Here is a 12,067-nt window from a genome sequence, read left to right on the forward strand (position 1 = left end):
TAGACACAAATACAGTATGTTTCATTTATCATTCGCCTAAGTGCCTTGCTTGTTACAATCAGTTGAGAGATGCAAAGAAATTGCAAAGAAATGTGGCTTTTAGACACACCTGCCCTCGCCCTCAGGGGCTTGGTCTGGTGGTTGAGGTTGCTGAAAATGGAGCCTCAGGTCCCTGGTTCGAACCTTGCTGCCAGCAAGTTGCTGAGGGTGGTGAATAGTCTGCGGGGTCCACTCCCTGCGGGACACACCTAAAAAAAAAAAAAAAAAAAAAAGAAGACACACCTGCCCTCAAAATAGTTGCAGAATTTCCCTGTAAGATAAGGCAATATCAGCTATAAATTCATGATGTATCGTGGAATAATCCCTTGTATTTATAGTAGAAGAATGGCAATGTTTTCAATCAAACTCAATCAATGGCCTAATATTGAAGACCAAATATGGAAGAATCAGTCGTATATACAAGGCCGCAAAAGCTCCCTCCAGAAGAAGACTCAAAGCTCTTCAAGATTAAGTGAAAGCTTTGTAAAGTTACTCCAATCTGATGGTTATTGCTGACAAATTTTGCATCAAAAGGGCTGCTTGGAATATCAACTGAATGAAATCATCATGGTCAAGACACTGTTTCCATATATCTCTTGGGGTTGATAACAATGGCTGATTCCATTATCACGTTTAAGGAAAAACAGAATAGGCATTTGTACCTTTTGAATTTCTAGTGCAAAATCAGGTGCATTTTTTGACATTTTAAAATGAAAAAAATAACTTCAGAAGACAAATCTTTTCACACATAATTTGATAAAATTCAAATAGGGATGACCGATAACTGCCGAATCTGTAGTGACTAATAAGCCAAAAAAAAAAAAAAAATTTCACAGTTTCCTGTACAGAGCAGTAGAGTTGCCTCCTTATGGCCAAGCATATGCAGTTCACAACTATTGCAATCCAAGAAGAAATGAATCATGACTAATGCAGGTTCTCTGTATAATAACCATCAGCCATCTATAATTGAGGTGGAATATAAGAATCCACTTGAAATACAAAAATATGATTGGATGAAAATGCAACTGGAAAAGGGACCAAATTCTCATATGAGTTTATTTTTTACACACCAGGAAAATTCCAACCAATGTTGAAATATAACAATATATTACATAAAAGGGAAAAAAAAACCCGATAGTAACAATACATTGAAATTTACATTATACAATGTAAAAAGGGAAAAAAACCGATAGTAATTACATTTTATGCTATTAATTACAAGATTTATACTTATTATCCTAGTCTACATTATCTACAAGTAAGAAAACTTTTTGCTGGGTCAACATCAGTCTCTGGATTGCTTGGTGTGGTATGTACAAAAGGGCTTTGATGCTGGAAATATGATCTCTAACGTTGCCAAAAGTGTCAACTAACCTTCCTGAACTTCAGTGGGGGCTGAAATTCGTCTCTATCTTCCATCTGCAGAAAGTGCAAAATCACATTCTGCTTTAATATTCTGTTCATTTTAGTCAGTAAAAGTGATGAAAAATCCAAGAAAAAGGATCCATGCAAAAGATTTGAAAAAAAAAAACATGGAGAAACAGAATTAAACGCGACTCTGATCTTGCTAGCACATTTTCCAGAACTACCTATATCAGCAAATACAAGAACTTGTGTACTTTTCAGTTAAACAGGATTAATCAAGGAACGTGGTATCAAAAGAAAGTATATAACAGCCCTTGTGTCACTCAACATTTTGCTAATGTAAATTTGAAATTACAGCATCCAACAAGAGCATGCTCCGACAAAACAAAGCTCTTCCAACTGCTGACCCGGACAAGCGAAAAATTTGAGCATTGAATATATTCATCAAATTTGTTCGAGAGAAGACCAATAATGAATTGTTCACTAATTTTTCCAAAAATAATCAAATAATAATATGAGCAAGGGGCTACACAAATTTATAAGTGACTTCTACATATTTTCCTCAACAATTACTTCCAATCCCAACCAATTATTGGTTTCCTCAAATAGTCACAAACTGTAAGAATATACAAGAGCTAAACTCACCATCTTAGCTCCTGATTTGCATTCTCCATAACTCAAAACTAGGGATTCGGATCTTTTAGTCGAATTAGAACCCACGGATCTTTTACCAGGCTGATGCACTTTTTGAACAACCTCCTTCCAATGATTGTAAATACTGCAAAAGAAACTTATTAAACATACATTAGTTTAAGTGGTTGGTTAAGTAGCTTAAAGGAGTCAAGAAGTGAAGTTTGAACATTAAAGAAATACGCAAAGGCAAATGATACGGTTGCAATAAATTAGAAGATACTAGTTACTTTAATGTTTATGCTCCGATATGCAGCTACATGTTGGAAGGTAATGCTGGAGCTTGCCTAGCAACATGTCGAAAAGAAACTCAAGCCACAAGGACAATCTTTAGAACAACAGCATAGAAAACTAAAGCAACATCTGAGGTGTAAAAGGTGAGCCCTTCTGTTATCTTGACAAAGCTCGAAGAAGTGACATACTAAGAAGATCAGTGAAAAATTATATTGCAAAATTATTTTGAGTAGACATGATTGAGAAACTAATTTAATAATATCACTATCTACAGGGTTTGTCTTTTAAACACTGATCCATTGAATTTCATCATTGCTGCAAGACTTGGATATTATAAATCTTCAACGAAGTATTTAAGTCCAAATACAAAAGAGATGGGAAGGTTTTTCGATGTCTTGAACAATGACTAGAAGTCACACCATAGTAAGTACAAGGATGGTCACTCCAGAAAAGGGGGAAACTTGTGTAGAGACTTAGAAGCATCCAATCAGAGAGACTTGGAAAGGGGGGAAGGATAGTGAAACATCCAATCAGAGAGACTTATGAAGAATTCTACATATAAAGCTCACTGGCAAGGTTCTGTAATTCTAAAAGTAGGTGTTGGGCCACCCATACCCCCAAGACTTCTTGGATCCAAGTTATCCAAATGCTGAGCTAAGTATAAATTTGTTTCGGCCACTAATGGAATCTGTATATGAGGCAGGTTGATGTAATTTTACAGAAATCATAGGTCTTTTGCAATATTAAAATACCAATTTACTAGAGTGGCTATTTTACTATATTACTGCCAATATGTATCTTGAAATGATAAAAGTTGGGGTACACCCACAGAGAGAGAGAGGGAGAGAGAGAGAGAGAGAGAGAGAGAGAGAGAGAGAGGGAGGGAGGGAGGGAGGGAGGGAGCGAGGGAGAGAGAGAGAGTCTCTCTTTGCAAGGGTCATGAATATATCAAGCGAACTTAATCCTTAGAAAAACAAAGTTTTTTTTTTTTCAATTATATCAAAGACATAGTTAACTTAACATATGGATGGGAAATAGCAAGTTTGAAAAATCACGCAACATGCTCATCCAAACTTCATCTTGAGTGCAAATTGCACATTAAGACATTCCAAATCCTAGGCTGGATATATCTAGAATGAAAAACCAACCTAAATTAACAGTAATATCTGCCTCCTGTAGCTCATTTGTAGCAAAAAATTTATATTCCAAAGATTTAAGTGAGCAGTCCTCAAACCTTCTGCAACCAAACCGAGTATACCATGGTTCATGACATTTAAGATGCTGTGAAGGAAAGAATTACGCATCAAAATAACTCAAAGTTCAAATCAAAATCGTACCTTAGACGATGCCTATTGCATGCAGTAAAGAAAGCAACAAAGCCATTTAAAATGCTCCGTACAGCACGAAAAATCTGACAGATTTAGAAAGTAATGTAAGAACATGACCACATTGTCAATAACTGCTCGCACAAAAGGTGTTACGACATGATATAACCTGGGAAAAAAGGTCATTCCAAAGAGACCGCAACATGGACACCTCTGATGACCTCACTGTTGATTTTACACCCGAACTAAACTGAAATACGCCACTCATTACCAGCCACATATCTTTGAGTAACCCATATATGCATAAGGAAATGGATACCAGAAGGCCATATAATCCAAGAACCAAACGGATCGGAGCATAGAGCATTTCCCAGAGAACCCAGATAACAGGATACAAGAAATATGTCACTGCACACCAAAAAACATGTAACAGAAAACATAACATTAGCATTACTTTCATAAACTGCATAATTTCAGTTAGAAAGATTCTTAAACTGTTTTTTGCACATCTACCTAACAGCTTACCAATGCTCCAACAAACTGATAGGATAAACCATAGCGGCATGAGTAGAATCTCAACAAGGTTCCCAACTAGACTCCAAGACGACTCAATGACCATCCAAAGTACTGAGAAAAAGCTCTCTACTATTTGTATACACATATTCCAGAATGGAAGGAAGAAATCCAAAAATTCTGAGAGTGGTCCAGCCATTGGCTGTATAAATATAGAAAGAAATGACCGTACAGCCTGTGTCATCATGAGGAACCACCTAACAGCCTTCTGAAAATTGTGCAGAAATAACATAGTTCCTAAGTACTTAATTCTGGATGTCATTTCCCATGTTTCTATCCAATCAAAAAGTGGCCCAAACAAATGAGACGCCGTTGCCTTGAGAACAGGTACATTCTTGTAAAGGTCATAGAATCCAATAAGAACAGTGACAACTGAAATGAGCACATATAAAGCTCTGGCTAGAGGGCACATCCATGGGCGGTAAATACGGGAAAAGACTGGATAAGATTGAAGAAAGATAACCCAAGAAGGAAGCCCAGCCTCTAACAATCTAAGTAGCCGCAAATCAGAAACAATTACTTCCTTCAGTTTAAAAGGGAGGTCAGGATCATCAAACCGAAACAGAATCAAGACATCGCTATACTGGGAAGCTTCAATTACATCTTCACAGTCACTCGCATAAGAGTCCTGAGAATGAATGGGTGAACCAACAGACTCACCATGTGTTTCTTTGCAGAATATGTCAAACTCAAGTTCATTACTCGGTGAGTTCGCCAGTTTTCTTCTCTTACACGGACCATTAGGTGGAGGTGGGTTTTGTAGCATATTTGTTCCACTCTCTGTTCTAGCAGGATATGCACTGAAACTGGAGCTATAAATGCAAGAAGATTCATCCCCACCATCAGAGACATCACAAGTAAGATCCTCTGGAATGTTGGTCCTTGGAAAGTTTTCTTGAGCATCAAAGAAGACCTCTCCTGCAGAAGTTCAACCATGACCTCATAAGGTCTCCACACAATTCAATCATAATCTCATCATCTAAAGGCATACTACAAATAGAAGCCCTGATCCTAAGAGGGGGAGCCATTTTCCAGAAAATAAAACATCCCCATGGACAAAAGATGTTCAATAGAGTAATTATGTGATAGTTGTAATAATACAAAACAAGTTCATTTTAGTTGTATGGTACACTGTAAATCGAAGAACAAAACTTTCTTGACAACTATTATTGCTTTCAATTTTTCTGCACTAAGGCATGCAAATCTAAATGTGCAATAACATAAGCCAAAAAGGTGGCAAAAGGCGAGGAAAAATTTTCTTCCAGACATCAGGCAATAACAGATTATGAAGTCCAGAATGCTATACATTAGCAGAGGAATATCCATGTTGAATTCCAGGCAAAAAAAAAACTATGCAGCTTTTCTCCAATCAGTAACAAATCAGACGAACAAAAGAGTACCTGTGGACTCCAGATAATCATTCAAAAACTTCCGTTCATTGGTTGTCCCAGGAAACCATGAAGAAATGGATCTAGCAGCTTGTGCTATACTATCAAATTCCCATCTGTTCATGAATCTGGACTCGACAGCAAGTGATGTATCGGTCTACATGGTAGAAGACAAAAACATAAGCAGCTCAGTACTTGCATAAAAATTAAGAAGCAGAAAGAACTTACACAACCAGGTACCTGAAGCTCATTCAAGTAATTTAAACCACGAACATTGTGCCATGCAATCTCGAAGACTATAAACCCGTACAGGGTTCTATGCAACTTGCTGTTAAACACTAGAGCACTCCTCAATTTTTTTACGGGTAGCAAAGCCCTCTTCCGTGATAAAGTTGCAGCCTCTACAAGAGAGAACCATCTTTTAAACTTCTTCGATTTACTTGCAGTTGATTTTGGAGTGACTTCAGATGTTTCCTTTTTCCCTTTCTTCCCTCTGGTATTTGCAAAAGGGGACAACCTTGACTGGTCATATTAGAAAGGATGTAACTTAGTATCCAAATTGTCAAACTTAAATTAAAAAATCAAAGACATTTTAAAGATAATTAATGATATCTTCTCCAGCTACCTTAGTGACCATCAATTGCCAAAAATGTGCACCTGAAACTAGATCTTTCAACCATGGTCGATTATCCACAAGAATATAGAATTTCTTACTCTCAGGTGCAAGGAAGAGGCTAAGATGTGAAAGATAAGACTGCAAGTCCCTGTAACACATAAGCAGTTCCAGTAAAGAGACCAGCATATATACCAGGACAGAGAGAGACCAAGAAAAAAATTTCATATAAGTTCTAAGAATATGTGCATTCTATAATGTTTTAGTTTTTTCCCCTTGTTCCAAAGGCTAATTTAAACTTCTCATAAATATTCGTTCAGCTATGAATTTGGTTAAAAAAAAAAAAGCTTCAGTAATTAACAAGAACTTCATGTTTGTAAATCGTATGCAAACCCAATATCTGCTCAACATTCAACGAACACTTTCTATTATTATTAATGATACCTAGACAACTACGGCATCAAAAACCCATCTGAATGGATGTTAATATACCAATGTCAACATCTCTTTCTCATTATTCTTTTCTTTTTCTTCTTTCTAGGTTGAAGGTGAGGATAACTAAACAATTCGATGTTTTAAATAACAAAGTCTGAGTGAGTTACAACAGCTTCACGCATATCAAATTGAAGCAGATAACCCAGCCTAGGTAGTGCACAGCACACATGACCCACTCCCTTCATTTGCAGCAGATCTTCTGACTGATCTCCTCACAGTGAAATTGGTCCAAGATTATTATGCATGCTCTGCAAAAGCTGCACACAGTATCTGATTATGGAGGCACATGGATGGAAATTAGCACTATTTTCCTCGATTAAGAAAATTATAACTAAAGCTTCCACCGCCACGATAATCAATAATTCTCCCTCATTTGCAGGTCCAATCCTTAGGAACCCAAAGTTCAGCTGCAGGGTCAATTGTCCATCATATTTAGCCATTGAAACCCAATCAGCACTCCAAGCTAGCTGCCTCAATTAACTCCACCTGCTGGAACCAGTCCTTAATTACTTTCGAATACTCACATCTACCTAAAGCTTGTACCCCCAACATGAGGGGCCATTCAACGGATTCGAGTTGGATTTCTCCTTCCTTTCTTTAACATCTAGCTTGAGGGTCAATAGATATCCTAATAGTACCAGATCAAGTTGCGTAATGTCAAGCTTGCACTACTTTTAGTCCCAGCTAAGGTATAATTCCGGCGGAAGGGTAGACATGATGCTATTTCCCTTCTAGTTAACTCCCTTAACCATCTAAAACACTTCAACCTCACCTTAAATTCAAACTCTCCTCTAATAGCCATTGTCTAAACATACAAAGATCAAAGCAACGGAGAACTTGGAAACATACAAATATGCAATAAGTATAAAAAAATTAACTTTGATCACATCCTTCTCGTTTATGTCCAACACACATCCTTCTCGTTTATGTCCAACACACTTGCAACAAATCCCTTCTGTCCAAAAATTCAACATCATTCATGCACTTAAACCACAAACAACAAATTTTGGATTCCTCTTCTTCTCTTGCAATCTTTTCGCCTTGAATTATAATTCAGTGCACACAACCCCAGTCCTACACTAATAATAAAGACAATTTACAATAAAAAACCCAAATTAACCAAATAATTTTCTTATCATGAATGCTGATAATTCAAAACTTATTCTCGAATTTCCAGAAATAAGACTTACCCAATTTGCAAGCTGGTTAAGGGACACATATAGCAGCCATGGTCACGGTTCCGCATCATTTTCAACCACCACCCACCCTAATTCTCCTCCCGAATTTACACCACAAATCACTGTTCCACCAAAAAAATTATCAAAAAAAAAAGGAATATCACGCTGCAAAAAAAATAAAGAAAAAAAAGCATTCAGTTCTAATTGATCACCTGAACCAAATAATAGCGGGAAATGATCAATCATCCATGAATTTTCACAAATTAAATGAGAATACGAAGAACAATAGGACAATGTATCACCGCCGAGCTTCATAACAAAGAAGAAACCACGAAACTATAAATTATTATTAAAATTGCACGCATGGAGAAGACAAAAGCGAAGCGGCATATTGTCCAAGAGACACGTAGCGGGCGAGGAATTAATGCCGGAAGCCGTCTGATATCATCTCATCATCGCCAATTAAATTCCATTAAATTCATCAACATTTATGGATTTTGCCAGAATACAACTGTGTCAGCCGTTAATTAATGAAATTAAAATGTAGAATCTATATCCAGCGTTGCATTAATGTTACAGGTAGCAGAAAATCGTTGAACTGAATGGAGAAATTGGAATTTTTTTGGGGATTTGCTCAACGGAGAGGGAGCAGAAAATCGTTGAACTGAATGGAGAAATTGGAATTTTTTTGGGGATTTGCGCAGCGGAGAGAGAGAGAGAGAGGCAGTGCCTCAGGTAAGAAACATGTCAACTATCAGTTTTTTGTTTGTTTTAGTGCGTGTTGTGTGTGAGAGAGAAAGAGGGGAAGGAGGGATCAGGGTTCAGGGAAGAAGCGGATAAATACTTGACGTGGGAAATTGAAGTTGATTTTCTTTTTTTTTTTTTTTTGAAATTGCAGCTAATTTTAGCTGGAGGGGATAAAAGATTAAATATAATTTCCTTAAAAAAGTTGAGGTTATTTTACAGTTTGCCCCTTGAACTTGATCCTTTATAACACTTTGCCCCCCTGAACTTTAAATATATACACTTTTTCCCCTTTCATTGACTAGTCAAACGTTAATGATGAATTCTTCATCCAAAATTCCCCTTCATTGCTATTTGTAAAAATTATTTTTATAAAAGTTGGTTCTACACTTTGAAATAAATTTTTTGAAAAGTTTTATGAAGACAAAAATGCATAGAATAAGTTATTTTTTGGTAGTTATCAATGGGCAGCTAAAAACATAATTTAGAATTTCTAGTAATGCAAATGAAGAAAAATCAATTTTTAACATGGTTGGGCTATTTTATGTTTTATTGTATGGTTCAAAAAGGGTAGTAGCAGTGAACGACAAATGGTTATCATAAACAATATTTTGTGTACAGTGTGATAAGATATTTTTGTTGTATGTGTAAATAACTTTGGAGTGGGAGAAAAGAATATAAAAGAGAGGTCCTGAATTCGAAATCTTCCACTTGTGCTCAAAAAGAAAAGACAAACTTTCAGGTCTTTTTTTTTTTTTTAGTGTTATATCCTATATTTCATTGAAAAACTCTATGTACAAAAAGAAGTAGCAGCATTATTTAGGCACGAAAAAGAAAACATCTTTTGCGGTTGAGCTACGTAAATTCTAAATTTTTATGTCTATCAAAAGGTTGTTTGGCAATGAACAATTATATCAACACCATCACGAGATATATTCTATAAGAGGATAATAGTTGCATCACATGAGAGTCTGAAATTTTAAGAAATCGAGAGAGTGTTCATCTTTTAGGGATAGGTACATCCAAAATAAGCCCGTCTGGCGTTGCAGTGCGTGTAAATAAAAGAGCTTTTAAGGCGTTTCATGATTGATTTTTCGTAACTTAAAAGAGCTCAATTTTTGATAACTTAACAGCACTTTTCTTAAAAATACTTTGCATCAGAAGTGCTTTTTTATAAGTCACCGGAATTGGCAAACAAACGGAGTCTAAGTTTAGGATTAGTTTAAATGATTGATTTATGTTAAACATTTAAAACCCAATCAATAATTCATAAACTTCCATAAAAAGGTTCAAGCATCTATAATCTGGATATTTGCTAGCTTTTGGGGTTAAATCTGGAATTAGGTTTAATTAACTAACGTCAAAAAAGTCTAAGGGAAAAAAAATCTATAATCTGGATATTTGCTTTTGTAAAATTTGGGAAACAAACGTGGGTGCTTTGAATTTTGATTATAGCCATTATTTTTTGATTGTAGCCATTACAGTGGGCACATAATGGATTTCTGGTTGGCGTATACTCAATAAAATATTAGTATAACAAACATGGCTAATTAAATACCGTCCTATACAACTGATAGTCTATTTTATGTTAGCTAGGCAGTCAGGCCTGCCTTTTCCACTATTTTTTTTCAACATTGTTTTTGTACTTTCTTTTGTAGAAGGATGAGTGTGTTTTTGTGTACTTTTAGTTTTTCTCAAAAACCAATAAAAATATGCTATGTAATTATAATTTACACACGATGTCTTCTTTAATTCATTGATTAGGCAGCCAAGCCATTCATTTTTTAAGTAATCTTCCTTGTCTATCCTTAGTGGTACCTTACTCATGAGTATCAGTAATTCTCTTTTGGATTAATTTTATAGACACAGTCAATATATATACTATCACCATTAAATAAATGACACGTGTATAAATTTAAAATTTAAAATTTAAAATTTGAATTCGAATTCTCTTGTGTCCTCTTTACTTCTTAAGTTTCATCATTTCCTTGTTAGGGAAAAAATTTAAGGAAAAAAAAAATGTTAGATCCCAAAACTGACTCTATATCCACAAGAGCTTCAATTAACCACCCACCCGCTCGAAGAAGGAATTTATGGAGAAAGAGAAAGGGAGATGGAGGGGTAGCATTGTAATAAAACGTTAAGAATCTTTAAGTTAGTCCAATTTTTTTTTTTTTTTTTGTGGTCAAAAGCATAGTCGTTGTCTTCGAAAGCAGATAATGTGTAAAACTGGAACGAATGTCGGTTGTACAGAGTTATCAAGGACACGGTTAAGGGATATTCTTGTCCTTAACGTACAGGTACAACATGCACGGACCTTTATTTTAGGTAAGGACAAACGAAAAGAGTAGACAATCTAAAATGGGATTTGGATAACGCTTATGCTAAGGTATGATTCCCATGTAAACTGAAAATTGCTTCTTTTTACCCTCAAAAAAATTGTTTCTTTTTTATTTTTCTTTGAAAGAGAACATTTGGATTGCATTTTTTTGGATAGGTTTAGAGAAAATTATTGTAGCATTGTTTTAAAATGTGATTTATGTAAGATAAAAAAAATAATTGAAAACTATGTAGAAACAATATTCACGGAAAACGTTAAAATGTTTCTCAAAAAAATCACAATCCAAATAATATGAAAATATAATCAATTGGAAATTAACTGATGTGTAAAGTCAATATCGAGTTCCTATTTTTGGAATTCAAAGTGATTCTTGACCTTATGAATTGCTAAACCTAAATTGAATATGAGAAAAAGAATTTTTTAAAGAATTATTTGCAAATCCTTCGATGTTGTGTTCAAACATTTGCTTGCCATGTACTTTTCTTACAAGGATCCTTTCTTTTTTTGTTGTTTTTCGGTAAAAACCAAATGCAAAATAACTTAATTGAAATTAAATGTGCAATTCCACAAGGCTTTGTCTAGATATGGAGAAAGTTAAATGCTAAAGTGAAATGCAAGAAGATAATGTAACAAATCACTTTCTGTGCAAGATTGGTTAACATAAGAAAGGGTGAGAGCAAGTGCGAAGTTGATGATAGTTATTAGTCATTATTATAATTCTTCTTCCTAACTAACAATTTGGGGAAAATGCCGGTTTTCATCCCCAAACTTTGGGGTAAGGACACATTTCGTCCCTCAACTTTTGGGCACGACACATTTGATGTCTGAATTAATAATTTTTTATCAATGTCATCCTCAAACAGTAATTTAGCCAATTTTTAATGAAACTGGTCACGTGAAAATCACATGACCGTTAAGTAAACTTAAATCATATTTTTAACAAAACCTGTCAGTTTTCCATAAAGAGCTGGTAAGTTATGGGCAATTTATTATATTTTTTAACTTTCACATATTTAATTTATATTAAATACAAAACATACTAGTTTTCCTTTGAGCGCTATTTAACCAATTTTTCCTATAAA

General features: G+C 35.2%; 1 protein-coding gene across 4 annotated transcripts; it reads right to left on the reverse strand.

The window, feature by feature from the left end:
• Positions 1 to 1,059: 1,059 nt before the first annotated feature.
• LOC113690733 (uncharacterized) lies at positions 1,060 to 8,753 on the reverse strand. Of its 4 annotated transcripts, none has more exons than XM_072050792.1 (11): positions 8,113 to 8,753; positions 7,913 to 8,022; positions 7,601 to 7,796; positions 6,240 to 6,378; positions 5,855 to 6,136; positions 5,627 to 5,771; positions 4,179 to 5,144; positions 3,823 to 4,061; positions 3,666 to 3,739; positions 2,050 to 2,194; positions 1,060 to 1,458 (listed from the first exon to the last, which is right to left on the reverse strand). In XM_072050792.1, the coding sequence occupies exons 4-11, from the start codon at positions 6,249 to 6,251 to the stop codon at positions 1,405 to 1,407; spliced, it is 1,917 nt and encodes a 638-aa protein (XP_071906893.1). In that variant the 5' UTR covers positions 6,252 to 6,378; positions 7,601 to 7,796; positions 7,913 to 8,022; positions 8,113 to 8,753; the 3' UTR covers positions 1,060 to 1,404. The 4 variants fall into 4 exon arrangements, with proteins under 4 accessions (XP_071906893.1, XP_071906892.1, XP_027064549.2 ...); XM_072050791.1 differs by having other exon boundaries at positions 7,601 to 7,801; XM_027208748.2 differs by lacking the exon at positions 7,601 to 7,796 and having other exon boundaries at positions 2,050 to 2,182.
• Positions 8,754 to 12,067: the final 3,314 nt, after the last annotated feature.

Source organism: Coffea arabica, chromosome 5c, assembly GCF_036785885.1.
Source record: "Coffea arabica cultivar ET-39 chromosome 5c, Coffea Arabica ET-39 HiFi, whole genome shotgun sequence".
NCBI lineage: Eukaryota > Viridiplantae > Streptophyta > Magnoliopsida > Gentianales > Rubiaceae > Coffea > Coffea arabica.

Bases quoted from the DNA above. Each gene is read 5' to 3' on its own strand.
- LOC113690733 (XM_072050789.1), bottom strand. From the start codon at position 7,971: ATGATGCGGAACCGTGACCATGGCTGCTATATGTGTCCCTTAACCAGC. The intron at 3,740-3,822 runs GTTATATCATGT...TAAATCTGTCAG, and splicing joins GGAATGACCTTTTTTCCCAG to ATTTTTCGTGCTGTACGGAG. The intron at 2,195-3,665 runs GTACGATTTTGA...ATGTTTAATAAG, and splicing joins TGCAATAGGCATCGTCTAAG to TTTCTTTTGCAGTATTTACA.